A 24536-nucleotide genomic window follows, 5' to 3' on the forward strand; every position below is an offset into this window, starting at 1 on the left:
CCTTAATACCGACACACATCCAAGAAAGACTCAGAAATAGATATTTAGAAAAGGAAAGAGTTTACTTGCAAAGGTGCAAGGTAGGCAGACTGAGAAACTGGTTTGCCGAATACAAGAACTTAAAGAAAAAAAAACTACTACAAAAATTGCTAGAGTTACTAGTTTACATAGCCTGTTTATGGTAGACAAACAGTAACTTTCTCACATGATTATCATACAAAGGTTGTAAAATACCATTACACACAGCAAGGCAAATATTAAAACTGAGGGGAGGGCTTCCCTGGTGGCGCAGTGGTTGAGAGTCCGCCTGCCGATGCAGGGGACACGGGTTCGTGCCCCGGTCCGGGAAGATCCCACATGCCGCGGAGCGGCTGGGCCCGTGAGCCATGGCCGCTGAGCCTGCGCGTCCGGAGCCTGCGCGTCCGGAGCCTGCGCTCCGCAACGGGAGAGGCCACAGCAGTGAGATGCCTGCGTACCGCAAAAAAAAAAAAAAACTGAGGGGAATCCAAGGAATTATTCAAGGCGTTATTATTTGGGGAATCAGAACAAGTCAGGATGATCCTGCAGTTTTTGGATTACCTAGTGTGAAGTTTGGTCATACCGGAAGCAGGCAAAACAGGAGATTTTCCTTTAACACACCTGTCAACGCTCTAGGCTGGTTCTACCCCGAAGAGGGCACAGTGTATCTGACCTTCTGCGCACGCTCCGACCCGGCTCCAGGGGGCGGGGCGAGGGCACGCGGGGACTTGTGGGAAAGCCCAGGAAGGCGGGGCCCGGCGTGAGTCATTGCGGGCGGGAAGCTGCGGCAGTGGGGACGGTAACAGCACGTTAAGGTGAGCCGGCTTTGCGGTTATCACCGGCTGCAGCAGCGAGGAGGCTTTTGGGGTCGCCCTGCGGGAGGAGGGGTGCAGCCGTGGGTCCCGGGTGAGGCCGAGAGGGCAAGGGCGGACGGCAGGGCCCGGCGTTGGGGCGGCGCGGCGGTGTCTAGGGTAGAGGCGCACCGGCGAGCTCGTTCCGGGAGGGGTCGCCCCGAGCAGCCCGGGCCTGGACGGACAGCCTTGCTGTCGGTCTCTCCACCCCGGCTGCCTGGATTATTGGGCGATTTGCGTTGGTCAGGACCTTAGATCCACCCTCCCTAGGGTACCTCGGTGGGGCCCGCCCCCTTTTGGCGTGGGTGTGCAATGCTCGCCCGGATATTGGGTATGAAATTGATACCCCAGGCGGTGGAAGTTTCTGGTTGCCTGCCTGGACGCAGGTTCCGTGGGAGCAGAGGTGATAGGTGAAATGGAAAAGGTTTCTTCTCCCCCCCATCCCCCAACGTATCTCAGTGGCTTGCTGCGCTTTTATTCACTTTTTTTTTTTTTTTTTTTTGCAATACGCGGGCCTCTCACTATTGTGGTCTCTCCCGTTGCGGAGCACAGGCTCCGGACGCGCAGGCCCAGCGGCCATGGCTCACGGGCCCAGCCATTCCGCGGCATGCGGGATCCTCCCGGACCGGGGCACGAACCCGCGTCCCCTGCATCGGCGGGTGGACCCTCAACCACTGCGCCACCAAGGAAGCCCTTATTCACATTTTTGAGTCCTTCGGCAAAACATTGTACTAGCTTTGTTTTTTAATGAGATATACGTATGTGATCAAACATGGGCACTGCCTGAAAGAAGCTTAAGTTTAGTTTACTTTCTGGCGCAAGGCCGGGGGGTCAGAAGACCTATATGCGGTTGCAAACATCTGTTCCTCCTCCTAAACGAATCCCTTTTCTAATCTCTTCTGTCTCTCCCATCCTAACCAACCCTCACCCCCCTGTCCACCCCATACACACTTAAGCTTTGAATTCCCTCCCACCTTTTTGGGGACCTTGCCGCATCACGCATCCCCTTTCCTATATTTTCTTTTACCTTGCTCCTCAATTCCCCCCTATACTCGTGGGCAATTTTAGGTTATGAAAGGCAAAATTATGCTAATCCCCATATAATCTCATTTACTCAGCTCATTTTATTTCTCTCCTTAAAAAAAATCCCATTAAAACTAAATCTTTATATGACTAAATATAATGCACTTTATTTCCTCCATGTGACTTCTGTGGCCTTTGACACTGCTAACTTTCCGTATTCTTGAACTAAAACTTCTCTTCTGTGACAGTACTCCAAGTTTTCCTCCCAGCTCTCTAGATGCCACTGCCTGATTTTTACTGTGTTGGCATTTCTTCCTTGGTTTGTTCCCTAGATATGTGTTCTTCAGGCTTCCCCCAGCGCCCCCCCCCCCCCGTTGTCACAGTAATTAAACATATCCAAATCTCATGATTGTAGCTTCTACCTTTATGCTAGTGACACCCAAATTTATATTTCTAGCCCTCTGTAACTACATACTGGCTATGTCCTGATGTCCCATAAGAACTCAGTCACCTTATCCCAAACTGAAAAAAATCTGTCTTAACACATGTTCTGCAATCCTGAAACCTCTTTTCCTTTTAAAATTGTGATTCCTGACTCAGAGTGGTACCACTAATCTTACCAGGCTCCCAAACCAGAAATCTAAGCCTTTGAGTCCTTCTCTGCTCACCAACTCCTCAATCTAATGAGTCATCATGTCCCTTTTATTTTACCACCTTAATGTTTCCCACAGCTTTCAGACTGTAGGTCAGATCTCATGGCCTGGCATTTCCTGATCTGTCCCATATTTGTCTTCTCTTCCGTTATTCTCCCTCCCAGTCCCTCATTCTCCTGGCCCACTCCTCCACATTAATCACTTGGCTGGCCCCTTTTGAAACATGGCTAAATTTCAGCACCTCTGGGGACTCTTTCCTTGAACCTGCCACTCTACTGTCTGATTTATACCTGTCCTTTGTGGTCAGCCCCATTAGCATCTGCATGTACCGCTAGCACAGTGGTTCTCAACCAGGGGATATTTGAAAATGTCCGGAGACATTTTTGCTTGTTACAGTCCAGAGGGAAGGGAGTAATACTGGCAGCTAGTTAGTAGAGGCCAGGGATGCTGCCAACCATCCTACAATGCACAGGACGGCCAACCCACAACAAAGAATTATCCGGCCCAAAATCTCAGTAGTCCCAAGGTTGAGAAACCCTGCCTAGCATAATATTTTGTTACTCAGTACTTCGATCATTTTCTTTTCTCCTCCACTAGAGAAGGGACCTTGTCTTGTTTTTGCATCCCTAAATCTTGATACAGGGCGTTTCACATAGCCAAAGTTCAATAAATGTTGGAAAAAAAAAAGAGTAAAGGAGGTAATTAGGCTAAACTTATAAACTCTAGAGATGAGCAGCCAATCTGCTACCATAGACTGCTTGCTAATTTTCAGTGATTTCCTCCCTGTTGCCTTTCATTCACATTGCATGGATGCCCAGCCTATCTGTTTACTTTGCATTTGTCTATTCAGCAAACATTGATTGACTCATTTTAAGCATAATATACTGATATTTTCTTTCTTCTGCATCACTGTAGGTTCCTTTCCTTACATGTATCTTGGCCATTTATGAAGAGGTAAAGATCATTAATTAGCTGGATTTCAAAAAAAAATAAACCAAATAATTCTATTTAATTCTTATCAGAGGTTGGTTGATAAAAACTGTGCAGGCCACAATGACTTCAGCAAGTAAAGCAATTGAATTACAACTACAAGTGAAACAAAATGCAGAAGAGTTACAAGACTTTATGAGGGATTTAGAAAACTGGGAAAAAGATATTAAACAAAAGGATATGGAACTTAGAAGACAGAGTGGTGTTCCTGAAGAGGTAAATTGCTTAATTAAATTCCTACTTTAGCATCCAGCAAAACTATCTTAAAGTAAAGCACCACCTTTAAAATGTTTTGTGGAAATACTGATTGAAGTAATTTGCTTTCTGCCAACACTTGGAAAAATTCTACTTTTTAAAGTCTTTGTAATAATTGTATTAACTATATTAAGACATTTTAAGGCTTAGTGAATAGTTCCTGAAAGGAAGACCATGTGATAATTTTAAGGTAAATGAACAGAATCATAAAATATGTGGGTTTGTATATAATTCTGTATATCAATATGTAATTATATATTTAGTGATATATTAACGTACAGTATTGCCGTAAAAACTTAGGTAGTACCTAGGCTCAACCAAATGGTTTTCTTAAGACAGTGCATTCAAATACGGATAGCGTTTTCATACTGTTTGTAATGATGTGGAGTCAGTTCAGTGTGCCATTGTACTGCTGCTAAATCATTGTACCAAGGCTGAAGATCAGGCAGTTTTTGAATTTAGGATTGCAAATCCTAAAATGCAAAGTGTATAATTAAAATTTCTAGGTAATATCAATACTTTTCTTATGACTGAACAATGTTCAATATTTGTCAAAGGATGAATTAAACTTTTCAGGCATAAGTTATCATTATAAATGAGTGAATTGGTATTTCTAACCACTTGAAAATTAAATTAAAAATTACTTTTACTTGAAAATATACTTTAGTGAGAATTTTGAACATCGCTAGTTATACAGAAAAGAAAAGAGCAGTCTTAAAACGTTGTGTTGTTTTCCCTTCCTAGAATTTACCTCCTATTCGAAATGGGAATCTTAGGAAAAAGAAGAAAGGCAAAGTTAAAGAGTCATCTAAAAAAACCAAAGATGAAAACACAAAAAACAGGATAAAATCTTACGATTATGAGGCATGGGCAAAACTTGATGTGGTAAGTTAATCTGGTTATATGCTTCTTAGTATTTGAGTAAAATTTTCTTGGAGTTAGTTAAGAGTCATGGATTAAATGAAAAATCATGTAGAGTTCTTAGGACCTGTGTCTTTCTCTTATAGACTATTTTGTGTGGAATAAAAACTTAAATACCTAGGTGTTCAGTTAACTAGATTATTTTTTCTCCTACAGTCCTCTATCAGTGAATAGTGGCTAAAACAGCTGGATTCTTTTCTTTTTTCCTATTTTTTCTTTTTTTCTCCTTTTGCACAAATAGTACATAAGAGATCCAGTGTACTCTTCACCCAGTTTCCCCTAATGGTTACATCTTATTTAACTATAGTACAGTATCAAAACCAGGAGATTGATATCGGTGCAATGTATGTATAGTTCTTTGCCATTTTATGACCTGTAGATTTGGGTAACCACCATTGCAATTAAGGTACAGAAATATTGCATCACCACAAAGACCTCTCCACCTATAGTTGCGCCTACCTCCTTCCTCTTCATCATCTCTAACCCGTAAACAGCCAGAATTCTAAGATAGTAATAATATGAGAAAAGAAGGACTCTACCAACATTTTTTTTTTTTTTTTTTTAATAGACTGAAGGACCTGTAGAATACTGGCTAAAAGAGAATGCCTTTGGGTTTAGTCTTAGGGCTAGGGCTGCGTGACAGTAGAATTAGGGCTATCTTGATTTCAGGAAGGGCCCTTCTAGGCTGGTGTGGTGCATGCCTCCCATCTCCCACACATGAGACACAGTGTAGCTGGAGAATTAATTACTCTGCCTCATAACCCTCTACCCAGTATTCCAAGCAGCCACTGTCAGGCCAACCTGTGAACGGGAACCTGTTGGCCAGCCTTATTCTAGACTCTGACCCACCCTAAGGGTTGATTTTGTTAGGTTGATTTGGAATACACACTCGCTTTTAGTCTTTTTAAAAGTGTTCATTATGTAATGTTTGATTCATACAAAATAGTTTGTAGAGATACGTGTTCTAAAGCATGATAATAAAGTGAATACATAAACCCACCACCTAACATAAAGAGAATTTTTTCAATCCCATTGAAGCTGCCATTGTGCTCCTTCCCTGTCCCATCTTCTTTTCTCCTCTCTATCTTCAGAGGTAACTACTATTCTGATTTTTATGTGTATTATTTTCTTTGCACTTTTTTGTTTAACATTTTTATTGAGGTATAACATTCATACAGTAAAGTCCCAAAATCTTAAATGTACAACTTCCTGAATTTTCACTCATGTACAAAACTGAGAAACTACCATCCAGATCAAGATATAGAACATTTCTCGTATCCCAGAAACCTCCCTTTTCGGTTGATTACCTCCCAAAGGTGGCCACTGTAGTCATCTCTAACATTGTAGATAGGTTTTGCCAGTTTTGGAATTTCTTACAGTTGTATCATACGGTATGCACTGTTCTCTGTTTGGCTTCTTTTGCTGTTATTGTCTGAGATTGATCTGTACTGTCAGTAGCAGTAGTTTGTTCTGTTTCATTGCTGATCAGAATTCCATTGTGTGGATATATCACAGTTTGTGTATCCATTCTCCTGTTGATATACACTGAGTTGTTTTCAGCTTGGGGCCGTTATGAATAAACCTGCTATGAACATTCTTGTACATGTCTTTTGATGGATATAGCACCTGGGATGGTATTTGCTTGGTCATAGTTTGTATATGCATTTAGCATTAGAAGATACTGCCAAATGGTTTTTCAAATTAGTTGTATTTCTCTTTTTATAAAACATTTATTTTTAATTAATTTTTAAATTGAAGTATAGTTGATTTACAACTTAGTTTCAGATGTACAGCAAAGTGATTCAGTTTTATATGTATATATACACACACACTTATCTGTACTTTTTCAGATTCTTTTCCATTATAGCTTATTACAAGATATTGAATATAGTTCCCTGTGCTATAGTCGGTCCTTATTGTTTATGTTTTATATATAGTAGTGTATATCTGTTAAACGCAAACTCCTAATTTATCCCTCCCCCACTTCCCCCTTTGGTAACCATAAAGTGTTTTCTATGTCTGAGAGTCTGTTTCTGTTTTGTAAGTGAGTTCATTTGTATCACTTTTTTCTTTTTCTTTTTTAATTTTTATTTTATATTGGAGCATAGTCGATTAACAGTGTTGTGTTAGTTTCAGGTGTACAGCAAAGTGGTTCAGTTATACATATACATGTATCTGTTCTTTTTCAAATTCTTTTCCCGTTTAGGTTATTACAGAATATTGAGCAGAGTTCTCTGTACTATACAGTAGGTCCTTGTTGGTTATCTATTTTAGATATAGTAGTGTGCACATGTCAATCCCAAACTCCCAATCTACCCCTACCCCCCGACCCTTCCCCCCGGTAACCGTAAGTTTGTTCTCTAAGTCTGTGAATCTGTTTCTGTTTTATAAATAAATTCATTTGTATCTTTTTTTTTTATTTTTTAGATTCTGCATATAAGCAATATCATATGATATTTGTCTTTCTCTGTCTGACTTACTTAGTATGATAATCTCCATATCCATCCATGTTGCTGCAAATGGCATTATTTTATTCTTTTTTGTGGCTGAGTAATATTCCATTGTATATATGTACCACATTTTCTTTATCCCTTCCTCTGTCGATGGACATTTAGGTTGCTTCCATGTCTTGGCTATTGTAAATAGTGCTGCTAGGAGCATTGGGCTGCATGTATGTTTTCAAATTAGAGTTTTTGTCTTTTCTGGTTATATGCCCAGGAGTGGGATTGCTGGATCATATGGTAGCTCTATTTTTAGTTTTGTAAGGAACCTCTATACTGTTCTCCATAGTGGCTGAACCAATTTACATTCCCACCAGCAGAGTGGGAGGGTTCCCTTTTCTCCACGCCCTCTCCAGTATTTATTATTTGTAGACTTTTTGATGATGGCTGCTCTGACTGGTATGAAGTGATACCTCATTGTAGTTTTGATTTGCATTTCTCTGATAATTAGTGATGTTGAGCATCTTTTCATGTGCCTATTGTCCATCTGTATGTCTTCTTTGGAGAAATGTCTATTTAGGTCTTCTGCCCTGGTTGTATTTTTCTTAATGAAACCAAGGCTAATTGAGTCCAGAGAGAGCACACATTATTATTTAAATAGTATGTGATCTGCTTTAGTAATGTCTCGATGCAAGAGAAGTATGATTTTGGGTCTTGAATTTATTACTGTTGGAAATGATACTTTCTGAACATGATTTATTCTCTGCTAAGTATTATTTAATCTGCTTTCATTTTTTGTAACTTTACCCCCTTCTATGTAGCCTTTTCCTTTTCATAAATTGGAATCTTCTTAGAATGCCCTTTCCTAAAAGGCATCATGTCAGATGATTTCTTAGAGAGTTGCTTTCTACAGTCATTTATTCATTCAACAGATATTGATTGAACTCCTGGTTTGTGTGGCCAGTGCAGTCATGGTTGTTCCATTCTAGTTCAGATCTGAGCAGCGGCTTTGGTGTTCTGCTGCTGTTAGTTTTCTACACATGTGTGTGTAACAGGGTTGGACAGTCTTGGCTTTAATCTTGGTAGGCTGATGGAATTTCTAGAATCTTCATGCTAAAACACATAGCTAAATTTCAGTCCATCTTTGAATGTTCATTCAATGAAACTAAGCATAGGTCTTATTTTGTTTTTTAATTTATCAACAATTTTTTCCTACATAAATTATTTAAAATAGTATATTGTTAAATACAGAAAGGATTTTGTTTATATAATAATTAAGTTTTTGTTTACATGAGGTTTTTTTAATAAATTTTTAAATTTTATTTTACTTATTTTTGGCTGCATTGGGTCTTCGTTGTTGCGTGCGGGCTTTCTCTAGTTGCGTCAAGAGGGTGTGCTACTCTTTGTTGCGGTGTGCGGGCTTCTCATTGCGGTGGCTTCTCTTGTTGCAGAGCACGGGCTGTAGAGCACAGGCTCAGTAGTTGTGGCTCACGGGCTTAGTCGCTCTGCAGCACGTGGGATCTTTCCGGACCAGGGCTTGAACCCGTGTTCTCTGCATTGGCAGGCGGGTTCTTAACCACTGCGCCACCAGGGAAACCCCGTTTACATGAGTTTTAATGAACTCTTTAATGGTTACTGGTTTAAAATCTCTTACTAGGGAGTTCCCTGGTGGCCTAGTGATTACGATTCTGGGCTTTCACTGCCGTGGCCTGGGTTCAGTCCCTGGCTGGGGAACTGAGATCCCGTGAGCCAAGTGGTGCGGGAAAAAAAAGAAAAATCTCTAACTAAAAATCATTCTTTTATTATATGTGCTAAAAAAATGATTAAAAAAATACTGATGGGGTCCATGAAATGATTCATTACCATGAAAGGAATGTGTGAGTCAAAAGAGATTGGGAATTGCTGGACTAGCATGTTACGTATTTTCTTTGGTAGAGTCAGCTATATTTGGAATAGACTGAGAAACAGTATAATATAGTCATTGAGAGCCCTCTGGAGGAGGCAGACTGCCTGGGTTCAGATCCTCATTTGGCCACTTACTAGCTGAGTGACCCTGAGTGAGTTAACTAACTTCTGTTTGTCATTTCCTTCAAGTGAAACACATGGGTAATTATGTCTACCTCATAGGTTGCTGTGAGAATCAGGAGTTAATTGTGCTCTACAAGCAGTTTTTGTTTTAAAAATAAGAGAAAAAAAAGGTTTTTAGATAAAACCTTTCTCTGCTGTTGGATGCAATTACATAGATTTGGGGTTATTTGCAAACTTCTCTTATGTAAAGGAATAATACTTCACTGCTAATAGTTTGTGATTTAGCGGTGATTTTTAGACTCTATTGACTTAGCTTACTTTATGAATTCAAAGTCAGATTCTCTAAGTGGTTTGGATCTTGGTTTTCTAAGCAAGAATACCCTTTTGTCTGGGTTTAGTCTTAAGAATGAGAGGTTACTTGAGTTGCTTTTGTAGGCCTTTGGGTCCTTAGATTGTAACAACTTAACGTTCTGTTGAATGTTCTTTGGGGGGGCGGAGTTTATCTTCTGTTTTTAATGGTCATGTAATTATGAACACTGTTTCCCTACTTTTGATTTCAGGACAGTATCCTTGATGAGCTTGACAAAGAAGAGAGTACCCATGATTCTGTGTCGCAAGAATCGGAGTCAGAAGAAGATGGGATTCATGTAGATTCACAAAAGGCTCTTGCTCTAAAAGAAAAGGTACTCTTTAGGTTAGCCGTTGGTTCCTTCAAGTAAGCAGGATATGTAGAAAATCATGTCCATCCCAAGATTTCTACAGCATAATTTAGGGGGTGTTCAAACTTTAAGCTGTTATTGGCTATATCGCTATTGGGAGGCAGTACAGTGTAGTGGTTAGGAGTATGTGCTCTGAAACCAGATTATCTAGGTTCACATCCTGTGACAAGTTCTTTAAATTGCCTGTATGTACTCAGTTTTCTCAGCCGTAAAATAAGATTAATATTATTACTAAACCTCAGTGGGTGGTTGTGTTATTAAATGAATTATTATATGTAAAGTGCTTGGAGCATACAGAGAGTTACTCCAGGGCTTTAAGTAGTAGACTGAAATACTAATCAGATCAGCGCGTGATTCTTGACATGGACATCATATCCCACTCTTCCATATCACAGACCATCTTTGGTTGCTCTTTGGAACGTTCAACATCTCCCTGAGGAATGCCTCATTATTGTAAAACCGGCTGTATTGCTTTTCAAAGAGGTGGCACTCTTTCAGATTAAAATTTATCTTTGTGCCTTTCTTTTGTTACATTTCTGTGGGTTCATATTGTCAACAAGAAGTATATAATGCTAGGGATTTTACTCATTTTTCTGCCAGGGCTCTTGGATTGTGACCAAACTATGACTATGTAGTGAATTTTAGCACTTGTAAAAAGACCACTTTGCTTAATTCCCTTGCCTTTCCTGTGAGCCTTGATCACATGGCTAATGAGATAGGAAGAGATGGATAATAATGAAAGAAAATGGCTCTGGAATTCTGTGCCAGTATATATCTGACTCGTATGCTTTTTCAGGGTAATAAACACTTCAAACAAGGAAAATATGATGAAGCGATCGAATGCTACACCAAAGGCATGAGTGCTGACCCATATAACCCTGTGTTGCCAACAAACAGAGCATCAGCGTACTTTAGACTGAAAAAGTAAGGCGTTTCCATAATGTGTGTGAATATTGTATGTGTATATGGAGACTTGAAAAAAAAAACTTTCGTGATAAAATGTGTGGGAACGCTTGAAAAAGTTTTACATTTCTTTTCAACTACAAATTTTTGTAACTCACTCCCTTTTATTCAGTTCTTTTACTTAAGCCGTTTTAAACATTCAGGTGCTCAAACCCTGCTCCTGTAGCCCACTTTACCGAGGTGTTCCTCCTCTAAAAGTTGAGTAATGATGCTCTTTACCTAATTCACAGGTGCAAAAAACGTCAGCTGGGTAAAAATTTTTTATAAATTAATTTTGCTTCATTATTTTGAAAAATTATTTATCCACTATTTAACACAGAGAAATTTTATTATGGTAAACTTAAAATGTGTTTCAACATTTGTTTAAGTCATACCCTTTAAATAAATACTTAATGTTGAAGAACATAAATGTGTATGGTCTTAATCCTAAGCAGGGAACTGACCTATCATAAGAAATTTTAAAAAGACAAATACCATCAAGGAGGACATGCTTACTGTTTTAATTATTTGGAAATACGAACTATATTGGTGTCTGAGTTTTTACTGTTTGAAATAGAATATTTTTAGATCTTTGAAACTCGTGCTATTCATATCCTGACAAATTAGGGGAATATTTACATTTTATAATATTTGATATCTACACTATGTAAGTGATGAAGAAAAATTTTAAATAAACCTGCATGAGCCTGCCACCCAGCTTAAGAACCAGAACATTATTTTTGAAGCTACCTTTGATATTCTTTTCCATATCCTGACCCTTGTCCCTCCCAGTAAACCATTATCTTGAGTTGTATATCATTCTTTTGATTTAAAAAAAAAAAAGTTCATTATATATGTATGTATCTTTAAATAATATATTGTATAACATTGCTTATTTTTGAGCTTTAAAAGTATTTCATACTGGATGTAGTCTTCTGTGGCTTGTCTATTTCTTTGAATAGTATCTTTCTAAGGTTTGTTTGTATTTTGCATATAGCTGTAGATCTCTCATTTTCACTGTTACATGCAGTTCCTTTTTAGTAATATACCATTATGTATCCATTCTCCGGTTGCTGGATTGTTGGTTTGTTCCTTTCTTTCTCTCTTTCCTTTTCTTCTCCCTGCTTTCTTTCCCTGCCTTCCACCCTCCTTCCCTTTCTTATTTAACAACAGTGATACTGTGAACACCCTTGTACCTATTTCTTGGTGCTGGGTCATAGGATGTGCACAGGTTCAACTTTAAATGGTGGTAACCAGTTGCTACAAGGGTAGTTGTAACATTCCTGTTAGCAGTGTATAAGAGTGAATGTTCCGTATCTTTACCAACACGGGTATAATTGGGCTTCTGAATTGTTTTCAGTCTAGGGGGTGTAAAATGGTAATTCACTGTGGCCTTAACTTGCATTTCCCCAATTTCTAATGAGGTTGAGCATCTTCTTATATGTTTATTCACCACTTATTTATTTTTTTTCTGTGAAACGTCTGTTTTATCTTTTGACCATTTTTCTGTTAGGCTGTTTTGCTGTTGATTTTTAAGAGTTCTTTATTCTAGATACTAATTCTTTAGTGTTTATTTATAATAATTATCTTGTCTCAATTTGTAGTTGGTCTTCCTTTTTTTATGGAGTCTTGGTGAGCAGAAATTTTTAATTTAATGTAATTTTTTATTATTATTTTTATTTATTTGTTTATTTTTTGCGGTACGCGGGCCTCTCACTGCTGTGGCCTCTCCCGGTGCGGAGCACAGGCTCTGGACGCGCAGGCTCAGCGGCCATGGCTCACGGGCCTAGCCGCTCCGCGGCATGTGGGATCTTCCCAGACCGGGGCACAAACCTGTGTCCCCTGCATCGGCAGGCGGACTCTCAACCACTGCGCCACCTAATTTTATTTTTAAAAAATATATTATTATTTTTTCGACCCCACCATGTGGCATGTGGGATCTTAGTTCCCCAACCAGGGATTGAACCTGTGCCCCCTGCATTGGGAGCTCAGAGTTTCAACTACAGACTGCCAGGGAAGTCCCAGAAATTTTTAATTTTAATGTGTTTCATTTATTGATTTTTGTAAAATGTTGGCACTTTGAAAAATATGATTTGTTAAAGTAGTTTCCTTCCCTGAGTTCGTAACAGTCTCCTATATTTACTCCTAAAAGTTTTACTTTTCACGCTTAAGTCTTTTTATATATGCTGAAGGTAGAATTCCAGTTTCACATCTTTTCACATGAATATCCCAGTTGTTTCAGACCTATTTGTTGAATATCCATGCTTTCCCCATGAATCTGCAATTCCACTGTTGTCATATGTCAAGTTTGCACGGATCTCTTTTTCATCTCTGTATTCTTTACGTTGATCTGTTGCCCATTACTATAACCATTCCACACTGTCTTTAATTATTATAGCATTATAATTATAATTTCTTGGTATTTGGTATAGGGCATTCTCCTACCTTATTATCTTTAGGAATGTTGGGTATTTTTGAACTTTTACTTATCAATATAAATTTTAGAATCATCTTGTCAAATTCCTTGAAAACTTTTAATTACAATTGCATTGGATTTATAGATCAGTTTGGAGAGAATTATATTGTTGTGTTTTTGTGTCTTATTATAGATGAATGTGAAATTGCTCTACTTCTTTGATGTCTTTGAAGACAGTCTTGTAATTTTCTGCATATGGATCTTGTACATCTTTTGTTAGATTTATGAGTTTTTTGTTGCTGATCTCTAGTAGAGTAGCCACCTTGCTAAACTTTCATTATTTCTAACAGTGTCTCCAGATTGTTTTTGAGTTTTCTTGGTAGACCATCATATCATCTAAGAATGTCAGTTTTGTTCCTTCCTTTACAGTTCTTTTGGCTGTTATTTCTTTCTTATGGAACTACATTGGCCAGGACCTCTAGCACAGTACTGAGAAAAAGCAGTGATAGTGGGCATTTTTGTTCTTTGCTTTAAAGGGAGTAGTGCTCAAGTCTCAGCATCAGGAATTATTGGTTTTAGTGGGCTTCACTAAAAGGAGATGGGAAACATGCCTTCAGTTGGGAAGTAAATTCCCTTTTCAGAGATTTCAGAAACAAATTTTTTGAAGTTTTGGTTTAACAGATGATTTTTATTTATTTTTTTAAATTGTAGATTTGCTGTTGCTGAGTCTGATTGTAATTTAGCAATTGCCTTGAATAGAAGTTATACAAAGGCTTATGCAAGACGAGGTGCTGCTCGAGTTGCTTTGCAAAAATTAGAGGATGCCAAAAAAGGTATTAATATTTTCCAAGTCATCCATATCTAAAAAATTATTTAAAATTTTAATTTAACTGATGCTATATGAAGAATAATAGAGAATGATAGTTACTACCTTCAGAGATCTGTCTATTATTGAATAAAACTCATTTTTGCAATTTAAACTGTGTCTTGATATTTTGGGAAAAGAGCATGTTATTTGCCACCAATTAGACTTTGGTTCAAATTCTCATTTGACCATGAGCTGTGTGACCAGGAGAAGGTTACGTATCTTCTCTGATTTTCAATTTCTCATCTGTAAAATAGGGATTAAAACATCTTGTTGGCTATTATGAGGCTAGAGGTAATGCATGTAAAGCCTTAACACATTTTTATTTATTTGTAAATTCTAAGCCTTCCATTATTCCATAAAATAGGTTTGCATAGTACAAATCACAAAATCTGAATGACGCTGATGTCTGAAAGATTGTGCTCCTTCTTGGTTTTATGAAGTATAACTTATGATAGCAAGTATTCTTCCCGGGGCTGGTAGAAGAAGGTGATCTGACACAAGGATTCTGTCAGGGTTTTGTCTGTCCTGGGGGAATGGAGGCAGTCCAGTGGCATAATGTTAGTGTTTCTTAGTTCCTCTTAATTTTGCTACAGGATAGTTACCTATTTGTCACATGTAAGCAAATGATTGTTGTTCTATACCGGTTTTTTAATCTCATATGTCTTTCAAATATTCTTTATCTTCTGTTTTACTCAGATTATGAAAAAGTATTAGAACTGGAACCCAATAACTTTGAAGCTACAAATGAACTCAGGAAAATTAATCAGGTAAACTGGTTATTTAAATTAAGTACATTACTTATTACTTTTATTTGATAAAGTAAAGGTTTTTGCATAGACTTTGTACTATGTAACATAGACATTTTTCTACTTTTAATTCTTTGTACTATAGAGTTTTTTACTAAACAAATGTGTAAGCTAGAGGTGGTATAATGGTATTTAAAGATTCTTAATTAGTTATTATCTTAAAAAGTTGTCTGAGATATTTAGAACTACTGCTGCTTCACTTTTTCCTAGATGTCAGAATCATTTTTCTTTATCTCACTGATTTTTCTGATTTGGCTTGTGCTTTGATTTTTGTACTTTTGCATATTTCTTTGATTTTGTATAGTTTTAAAGTTGCTCCATCTTTATGGTCTATATAGCAAAAATAATAGTAATTTTTTAACAGTAAGAAAATAGGTACTTAGATGTAAAATTTGCTGTCAAATGATACTGAACAGTTACATATTCCTTTTACTTTGCTGTTGAATCAGTTATAATTATTTTGCCATCTGTTGAAACTTTGATAAAAAAGTGACAATGATTGGGGAAAGTCTGCCTTTAAATATTGCCATTACTTATTGCACATAAAATCTGTTGGTAGATATATCAACTTGATTATAATTGTGAACTGTATTGTGTATTTTCGTGTTTTGTCCTAGGTCAAATAATGACTATGAATATTAAATTTGAGAAATTTGGTGATGTGGTCTCAAATACCTTCTTTATTTTTGAAAATTGTTCCTAGAACAGTGTAGAAATTCAATAAATATTAGTTGAATAAATAAATGAACAACTGTCTTTAGTGAATATTACTTACTTTAATTGGAATAAGATACACATTAAATTTCTTTGCTTTTTATTTTAGTAAGTAGAAAGATTTTGAATTGGCATAAATATTATTTTAATTATTTGAAATGTGGCAGGAATTCTAATATATTTGAATAATTTATTGTTTTAAAGTCAAATATGTATGCGTCTTCCATTACTTGTTTTATTTTAGCTGACTGCTATGTCTCCTAGGCTTTAACTTCCAAAGAAAACTCATATCCAGAGGAAGCTGATACAATGATTAAGTCAGCTGAAGGAGAGAAAAAACAAATTGAAGAGCAACAGAATAAACAGCAGGCCATTTCAGAGAAAGATCGGGTAATCCAGGATTCCAACAAATATATGTTTCTCTGAGCTTACTCTTAGCTTTTTGTGTATCAGTTAAGTTTCTGTCTTTCCTAATATTATATTAAAATTCTTCTTCAGTAGAAACTGAGACTTAAATATACTAAAACTTCTGGGGCCTACTAATTAAAACTTTGAGTAATTGATGACTTAATACATAATATTAAAAAAGTATTTAAGTTTAGGAAACAAATTATTTTTGAGCATTTTAACATATATTTACATATTGTGGTTATAAATTTAAAATACAAATAAATTACAATTCATTCTTACTTATTTTTCATTAACTCCCACTGAACTATTTCTGATAAAAATTTCTTTAGAAATCCTGAGTTGAGATTTAATTTAACATATTATAGCCTTTCATGGACCCACAACAAATACTTATGGAATGATTATTGATTGTGATATATCTGATTCTGATTAGAAATAAATGTTACAGTGAACTCTAGTATACACATTCCAATACAGTTTAATTTATCCTATGTTTAGGTATATTAATGTTACTGAAGAGTGAGCTGTACAGTCTGATACTCTGTTCTTTCACAAAAATTATTTGAGTTTTGAAATTCTTCTGTAGAGATTCTATTTTTTTTGGCCGTGCCTTGTGGCTTGTGGGATCTTAGTTCCCTGACCAGGGTTTGAACCAAGGCCCTCAGCAGTGAGAGCGTGGAGTCCTAACCACTGGAACGCCAGGGAATTCCCTGTACAGATTCTAATATTACTAAAGAGTATAATATTCGGGCCTATATTTATTTATTTATTTATAAAATTCTATTTACTTATTTATTTTTTGGCTATGTTGGTCTTCGTTGCTGCGCGCGGGCTTTCTGTAGTTGCCGTGAGCGGCAGCTACTCTGCGTTGCGGTGCCCAGGCTTCTCATTGTGGTGGCTTCTCTTGTTGCAGAGCACGGGCTCTAGGCACACGGGCTTCAGTAGTTCTGGCGCACGGGCTTCAGTGGTTGTGGCTCACGGGCTCTAGAGTGCAGGCTCAGTAGTTGTGGCACCTTGGCTTAGTTGCTCCACGGCATGTGGGATCTTCCCAGACCAGGGCTCGAACCCGTGTCCTCTGCATTGGCAGGTGGATTCTTAACCTCTGTGCCACCAGGGAAGCCCCTGGGCCTATATTTATTTTTTATTTATTTATTTATTTTTTTTGCAGTACGCGGGCCTCTCACTCTTGTGGCCTCTCCCGTTGCGGAGCACAGGCTCCAGACTTGCAGGCCCAGTGGCCATGGCTCATGGGCCCAGCCGCTCCACGGCATGTGGGATCTTCCCGGACCGGGGCACGAACCCGTGTCCCCTGCATCGGCAAGCGGACTCTCAACCACTGCGCCACCAGGGAAACCCCTGGGCCTATATTTATTAAAATGTGTTTTTAATTTAAGCTTTGTCCAATCTTAATTAATAAAATATGGTTAATGCCGCAAGGTAATATAGTAGCATACTTTTTTTTTTAGTACTGAAAAGAGATTAACACCATTGGAAAAGCAATCCAAACTAACAGATTCTAAAACAAGTATCATGGATTTTTAGCAATTAAAATATAGTTTAATTACTGATATAATAATGATGGGTATACTTGCAGTGTTGCTAAAGATTTGAATTCAACTAACTTTTTTTTTTGCATTTTCTTTTTTATTCTTCTCCATACTTCTTTCCAAAATGACAGGGGAATGCATTTTTCAAAGAGGGGAAATATGAAAGAGCAATCGAATGCTATACTCGAGGGATAGCAGCAGATGGCGCTAATGCCCTTCTTCCAGCTAATAGAGCAATGGCCTATCTGAAGATTCAGAAGTAAGTATTGGTTACTTTTAATTCTTTTCAAGATGAAAAATGAAATTTACCATAAATTGGCATATTAGCTAAATAATAAATTTAATTCATTTACTTCTAAGCATTAAAGTTAGAGAGAGAGAGAGAGTTGTGTATGTGTGTCATAGTACATATTCAGTAAAAGTTAGCTCTAAAATATTTTTCCAGTTTTAATGCTCTGGCATTACACAATTTAACGCTTCTTTTATTTCTTTATGTTATTCTGAATTAGCGATTTGAAAGTTATTTTTAACCTCAGAACCCTTTGGGCAGAATCTTACCTGGAAGTGTATACATATATAACAAAAGGGAATTGCTGTCATTGAAACTGCTGCTTGATTACATATACAACTAAAACTTGGTCCTGTGATACTAACCACATATTTCTGGATGCGCTCAAGGGCTCCATGTTGGACAGTCAGCAGGATAATATCTGATGACAGAAACTATGTCTTTGAATCTGTTGTAATAATACTTTACACACTAGTTACAGAATTAAAAATTCCTATAAATATTATAAGTAAGGATTCTAAACTATTCTGGTGCCGTAGACCACTTGGGCTGCATGATGCACCTTTCTCAAGATAATATTTTTAACTGCATAGTGATACATTTAGGATTACAAAGGAAATCAACTATGTTGAAATAGAGTTTTAAAAATATTAAAATTTGTGATACATTGGTGTACATACTTTTAAAAATTAACATAGTACAAAATGAGAAACTATGTTTAAAATACAGGCAAGTTAAAAATAAAAATACAGGCAAGTTAAAGTTAAAAAAATTTTTAAAGACATATTATTGTGAAAGTTTGAATAAAGCCACTAGAATTTGGGGGTGTTCTTTGACACATCTTCCACATATTGATCAACCAGTATGTCTAGGTAATGCCCAGAAAGCAGCACAGATGATTACATTATACCAGTGTGATAACATATGGCTTCATTCTTTGGCATCCGAGTGACTGCTAGGGACAGCGTTGCCTGGTAGCTGGCCAGCTGTGTCGTAAGAGCATTTATAAACAGGGGTACTATGATCACATGCAAACAAACAGCAGGTTAAACTGCCACTGTATTCCTGAAGTAGTTGTGTTATCTTAAAGATGTCTGTAACAAATGTAATGTGATATGAAAATAACTGATTTTTATTGGTGACAAAGTCATAGGTACTGTTTTTACTACTGTGGTTTGTTATCTACACTTGTAATTGAAAGGAAAGCTGCATTTCATTTAAAAGTTAATGAAAATAAGGGTACAGTATTTTTCCCAACCAAGTTTTCAGATCTCTCACAGGATCTCAGGATAGGAACCTCTATCATATAAGAAAATTTTGATTGTATATTTAACCTCATTGAAATTAATAGACACATTAGAAGTGTATTATTTTGATTAGTCAGAGTAAAGATCATTGCATATCTTACTAACTTAGGAAAATTTTGAATTTTGCTATTCCAGAATTGCACATGATTTAAAAATTGTAAGGCCTACATTTTTAGGTTTGACTAGTGCCAAGAATAATACCTTCTAATAGGTGATTATATTTACATTTATGAGAGCTCTAATTTATTGTGTTTTATTACTTTAGTTGATAACCACATAAATATATTATGACAAGTTAACAGTATTTTTTAATTTGAAAGAACTATTATGTGACTTTTTAAAACACCTTTAGTGGAGTATAATTGCTTTACAATGGTGCGTTAGTTTCTGCCTTATAATAAAGTGAATCAGCTATACATATACATATGTCCCCATATCTCCTCCCTCTTGCGTCTCCCTCCCATCCTCCCTATCCCACCCCTCTAGGCGGTCACAAAGCACTGAGCTGATCTCCCTGTGCTATGCAGCTGCTTCCCACTAGCTATCTGTTTTACATTTGGTAGTATACATATGTCCATGCCACTCTCACTTCGTCCCAGCTTACCCTTCCCCCTCCTGGTGTCCTCAAGTCCATTGTCTACATCTGCGTCTTTATTCCTGTCCTGCCCCTACGTTCTTCATAACCATTTTTTTTTTTAGATTCCATGTATATGTATTAGCATAAGGTATGTGTTTTTCTCTTTCTGACTGACTGCACTCTGTGTGACAGACCCTAGGTCCATCCACCTCACTACAAATAACTCAATTTCGTTCCTTTTTATGGCTGAGTAATATTCCATTTTATATATGTGCCACACCTTTTTTATCCATTCATCTGTCGATGGACACTTAGGTTGCTTCCATGTCCTGGCTATTGTAAATAGAGCTGCAATGAACATTTTGGTACATGACTTTTTGAATTATGGTTTTCTCAGGGTATATGCCCAGTAGTGGGATTGCTGGGTCATATGGTAGTTCTATTTTTAGTTTTTTAAGGAACCTCCATACTGTTCTCCATAGTGGCTGCATCAATTTACATTCCCACCAACAGTGCAAGAGGGTTCCCTTTTCTCCACATGCTCTCTAGCATGTATTGTGTGTAGATTTTTTTGATGATGGCCATTCTGACTGGTGTGAGGTGATATACCTCATTGTAGTTTTGATTTGCATTTCTCTAATGATTAATGATGTTGAGCATTCATTTGTTTGTTGGCAATCTGTATATCTTCTTTGGAGAAATGTCTGTTTAGGTCTTCTGCCCATCTGCGGATTGGGTTGTTTCTTTTTTTGATATTGAGCTGTATGAGTTGCTTGTATATTTTGGAGATTAATCCTTTGTCAGTTGCTTCATTTGCAAATATTTTCTCCCATTCTGAGGGTTGTCTTTTGGTCTTGTTTATGGTTTCCTTTGCTGTGCAAAAGCTTTGAAGTTTCATTAGGTCCCATTTGTTTATTTTTGTTTTTATTTCCATTTCTCTAGGAGGTGGGTCAAAAAGGATCTTGCTGTGATTTATGTCATAGGGTGTTCTGCCTATGTTTTCCTCTAAGAGTTTTATAGTGTCTGGCCTTACATTTAGGTCTTTAATCCATTTTGAGTTTATTTTTGTGTATGGTGTTAGGGAGTGTTCTGATTTCATTCTTTTACATGTAGCTGTCCAGTTTTCCCAGCACCACTTACTGAAGAGGCTGTCTTTTCTTCATTGTATATTCTTGCCTCCTTTTATCAAAAATAAGGTGACCATATGTGCGTGGCTTCATCTCTGGGCTTTCTATCCTGTTCCATTGATCTATATTTCAGTTTTTGTGGACAGTTCCATACTGTCTTGATACTGTAGCTTTGTAGTATAGCCTGAAGTCAGGGAGGCTGATTCCTCCAGCTCCGTTTTTCTTTCTCAAGATTGCTTTGGTTATTCGGGGTCTTTTGTGTTTGCATACAGATCGTGAAATTTTTTGTTCCAGTTCTGTGAAAAATGCCATTGGTAGTTTGATAGGGATTGCACTGAATCTGTGGATTGCTTTGGGTAGTATAGTCATTTTCACAGTGTTGATTATTCCAATCCAAAAACATGGTATATCTCTCCATCTGTTTGTATCTTTATTTTCTTTCATCAGTGTCTTATAGTTTTCTGCATACAGGTCTTTTGTCTCCTTAGGTAGGTGTATTCCTAGGTATTTTATTCTTTTGTTGCAGTGGTCAGTGGGAGTGTTTCTTTAATTTCTCTTTCTTATTTTTCATCATTAGTTTATAGGAATGTAAGAGACTTCTGTGCATTAATTTTGTATCCTGTTACTTTACCAAATTCATTGATTAGCTCTCGTAATTTTCTGGTAGCATCTTTAGGATTCTCTATGTATAGTATCATGTCATCGGCAAACAGTGACAGCTTTACTTCTTCTTTTCCAATTTGGATTCCTTTTATTTCTTTTTCTTCTCTGACTGCGGTGGCTAAAACTTCCACAACTATGTTGAATAATAGTGGTGAGAATGGGCAACCATGCCTTGTTACTGATCTTAGTGGAAATGGTTTCAGTTTTTCACCATTGAGAACAATGTTGGCTGTCGGTTTGTCATATATGGCCTTTATTATGTTGAGATAAGTTCCCTCTATGCCTACTTTCTGGAGGGTTTTTATCATAAGTGTGTGTTGAATTGTGTTGAAAGCTTTCTCTGCCTCTAATGAGATGATCATATGGTTTTTATTCTTCAGTTTGTTAATATGCTGTATCACATTGATTGATTTGCATACATTGAAGAATCCTTGCATTCCTAGGATAAACCCCACTTGATCATGGTGTATGATCCTTTTAATGTGCTGTTGGATTCCATTTGCTAGTATTCTGTTGAGGATTTTTGCATCTATGTTCATCAGTGCTGTTGGCCTGTAATTTTCTTTCTCTGAGACGTCTTTGTCTGGAAGTGTTTGAGAAGGATAGGTGTTAGCTCTTCTCTAAATGTTTGATGGAATTTGCCTGTGAAGTCATCTGGTCCTGGGCTTTTGTTTGTTGGAAGATTTTTAATCACAGTCTCAATTTCAGTGCTTGTTTTTGGTCTGTTTATATTTTCTATTTCTTCCTGGTTCAGTCTTGGAAGGTTGTGCCTTTCTAAGAATTTGTTCATTTTTCCAGGTTGTTCATTTTATTCGCATATAGTTGCTTGTAGTAATCTCTCATGATCCTTTGTATTTCTGCAGTGTCAGTTGTTACTTCTCCTTTTTCATTTCTAATTCTGTCGATTTGAGTCTTCTCCCTTTTTTTCTTGATGAGTCTGGCTAATGGTTTATCTATTTTGTTTATCTTCTCAAAGAACCAGCATTTAGTTTTATTGATCTTGCTATTGTTCCCTTCATTTCTGTTTCATTTATTTCTGATCTGATCTTTATGATTTCTTTCCTCTTCTTAACTTTGGGGTTTTTTGGTTCTTTTTTCTTTAATTGCTTTAGGTGTAAGATTAGGTTGTTTATTTGAGATGTTTCTTGTTTCTTGAGGTAGGATTGTATTGCTATAAACTTCCCTCTTAGAACTGCTTTTGTTGCATCCCATTGGTTTTGGGTCATCATGTTTTCATTGTCATTTGTTTCTAGGTATTTTTTGATTTCCTCTTTGATTTCTTCAGTGATCTCTTGCTTATTGAGTAGCGTATTGTTTAGCCTCCATGAGCTTGTAATTTTTACAGATTTTTTCCTGTAATTGATATCTAGTCTGATAGCATTGTGGTTGGAAAACATACTTGATGCAATTTCAATTTTCTTAAATTTATCAAGCGTTGATTTGTGACCCAAGATATGATCTATCCTGGTGAATGTTCCATGAGCACTTGAGAAGAAAGTGTATTCTGTTGTTTTCGGATGAAATGTCCTATAAATATCAATTAAGTCCATATTATTTAATGTATCATTTAAAGCTTGTGTTTCCTTGTTTATTTTCATTTTGGATGATCTGCCCATTGGTGAAAGTGGGGTATTAAAGTCTCCTACTATGTTTGTGTTACTGTCGATTTCCCCTTTTATGGCTGTTAGCATTTGCCTTATGTATTGAGGTGCTCCTATGTTGGGTGCATAAATACTTTCAATTGTTATATCTTCTTCTTGGATTGAACCCTTGATCATTATGTAGTGTCCTTCTTTGTCTCTTGTAATAGTCTTTATTTTAAAGTCTATTTTGTCTGATGTGAGAATTGCTACTCCAGCTTTCTTTTGATTTCCATTTGCATGGAATATCTTTTTTCCATCCCCTCACTTTCACTCTGTATGTGTCCCTAGTTCTGAAGTGGGTCTCTTGTAGACAGCATATATATGGATTTTGTTTTTTATCCATTCAGCCAGTCTGTGTCTTTTGGTTGGGGCATTTCATCCATTTACATTTAAGGTAATTAGCAATATGTATGTCCCTATTACCATTTTCTTAATTGTTTTGGGTTTGTTATTGTAGATCTTTTCCTTCTCTTCTGTTTCTTGCCTAGAGAAGTTCCTTTAGCCTTTGTTGTAAAGCTGGTTTGGTGGTGCTGAATTCTCTTAGCTTTTGCTTGTCTGTAAAGCTTTTGATTTCTCCATCGAATCTGAATGAGATCCTTGCTGGGTAGAGTAATCTTGGTTGTAGGTTTTTCCCTTTCATCACTTTAAATATGTCCTGCCACTCCATTTTGGCTTGCAGTTTCTGCTGAAAGATCAGCTGTTAACCTTATGGGGATTTTCTTATATGTTATTTTTTTGTTTTTCCCTTGCTGCTTTTAATATTTTTTCTTTGTATTTAATTTTTGATACTGTGATTAATATGTGTCTTGGCGTGTTTCTCCTTGGATTTATCCTGTATGGGACTCACTGTGCTTCGTGACTTTGATTGACTATTTTCTTTCCCATATTAGGGAAGTTTTCACCTATAATCTCTTCAGATATTTTCTCAGTCCCTTTCTTTTTCTCTTCTTCTTCTGGGACCCCTGTAATTTGAATGTTGGTGCATTTAATGTTGTTCCAGAGGTCTCTGAGACTGTCATCCATTCTTTTCATTCTTTTTTCTTTATTCTGCTCTGCAGTAGTTATTTCCACTATTTTATCTTCCAGGTCACTTATCCGTTCTTCTGCCTCAGTTTTTCTGCTATTGATTCCTTTTAGAGAATTTTTAATTTCATTTATTGTGTTGTTCATCATTGTTTGTTCACTCTTTAGTTCTTCTAGGTCCTTGTTAAACGTTTCTTGTATTTTCTCCATTCTATTTCCAAGATTTTGGATTATCTTTACTCTCATTACTCTGAATTCTTTTTCAGGTAGACTGCCTATTTCCTCTTCATTTGTTTGGTCTGGT

At 37.0% G+C, this 24536-nt stretch overlaps 1 protein-coding gene across 5 annotated transcripts in view; it reads left to right on the top strand.

Moving 5' to 3' along the window:
• Positions 1–773: 773 nt before the first annotated feature.
• Positions 774–24536, top strand: part of RPAP3 (RNA polymerase II associated protein 3) — a 41207-nt gene continuing 17444 nt past the window's right edge. For 2 of the 5 annotated variants that reach the window (XM_079936944.1, XM_079936948.1), the window contains exons 1-9: positions 783–833; positions 3461–3751; positions 4535–4675; positions 9741–9863; positions 10696–10823; positions 13969–14090; positions 14822–14892; positions 15910–16035; positions 17735–17862. In XM_079936944.1, the coding sequence (XP_079793070.1) occupies positions 3599–3751; positions 4535–4675; positions 9741–9863; positions 10696–10823; positions 13969–14090; positions 14822–14892; positions 15910–16035; positions 17735–17862 (992 nt within the window). In that variant the 5' untranslated portion in view covers positions 783–833; positions 3461–3598. Of the gene's footprint in view, positions 834–3111; positions 3752–4534; positions 4676–9740; positions 9864–10695; positions 10824–13968; positions 14091–14821; positions 14893–15909; positions 16036–17734; positions 17863–24536 lie in introns of those variants that run through there. The other 3 variants (XM_079936945.1, XM_079936947.1, XM_079936946.1) reach the window with 3 other exon arrangements.

Source organism: Stenella coeruleoalba, assembly GCF_951394435.1.
Source record: "Stenella coeruleoalba genome assembly, chromosome: 11".
Taxonomy (NCBI): domain Eukaryota; kingdom Metazoa; phylum Chordata; class Mammalia; order Artiodactyla; family Delphinidae; genus Stenella; species Stenella coeruleoalba.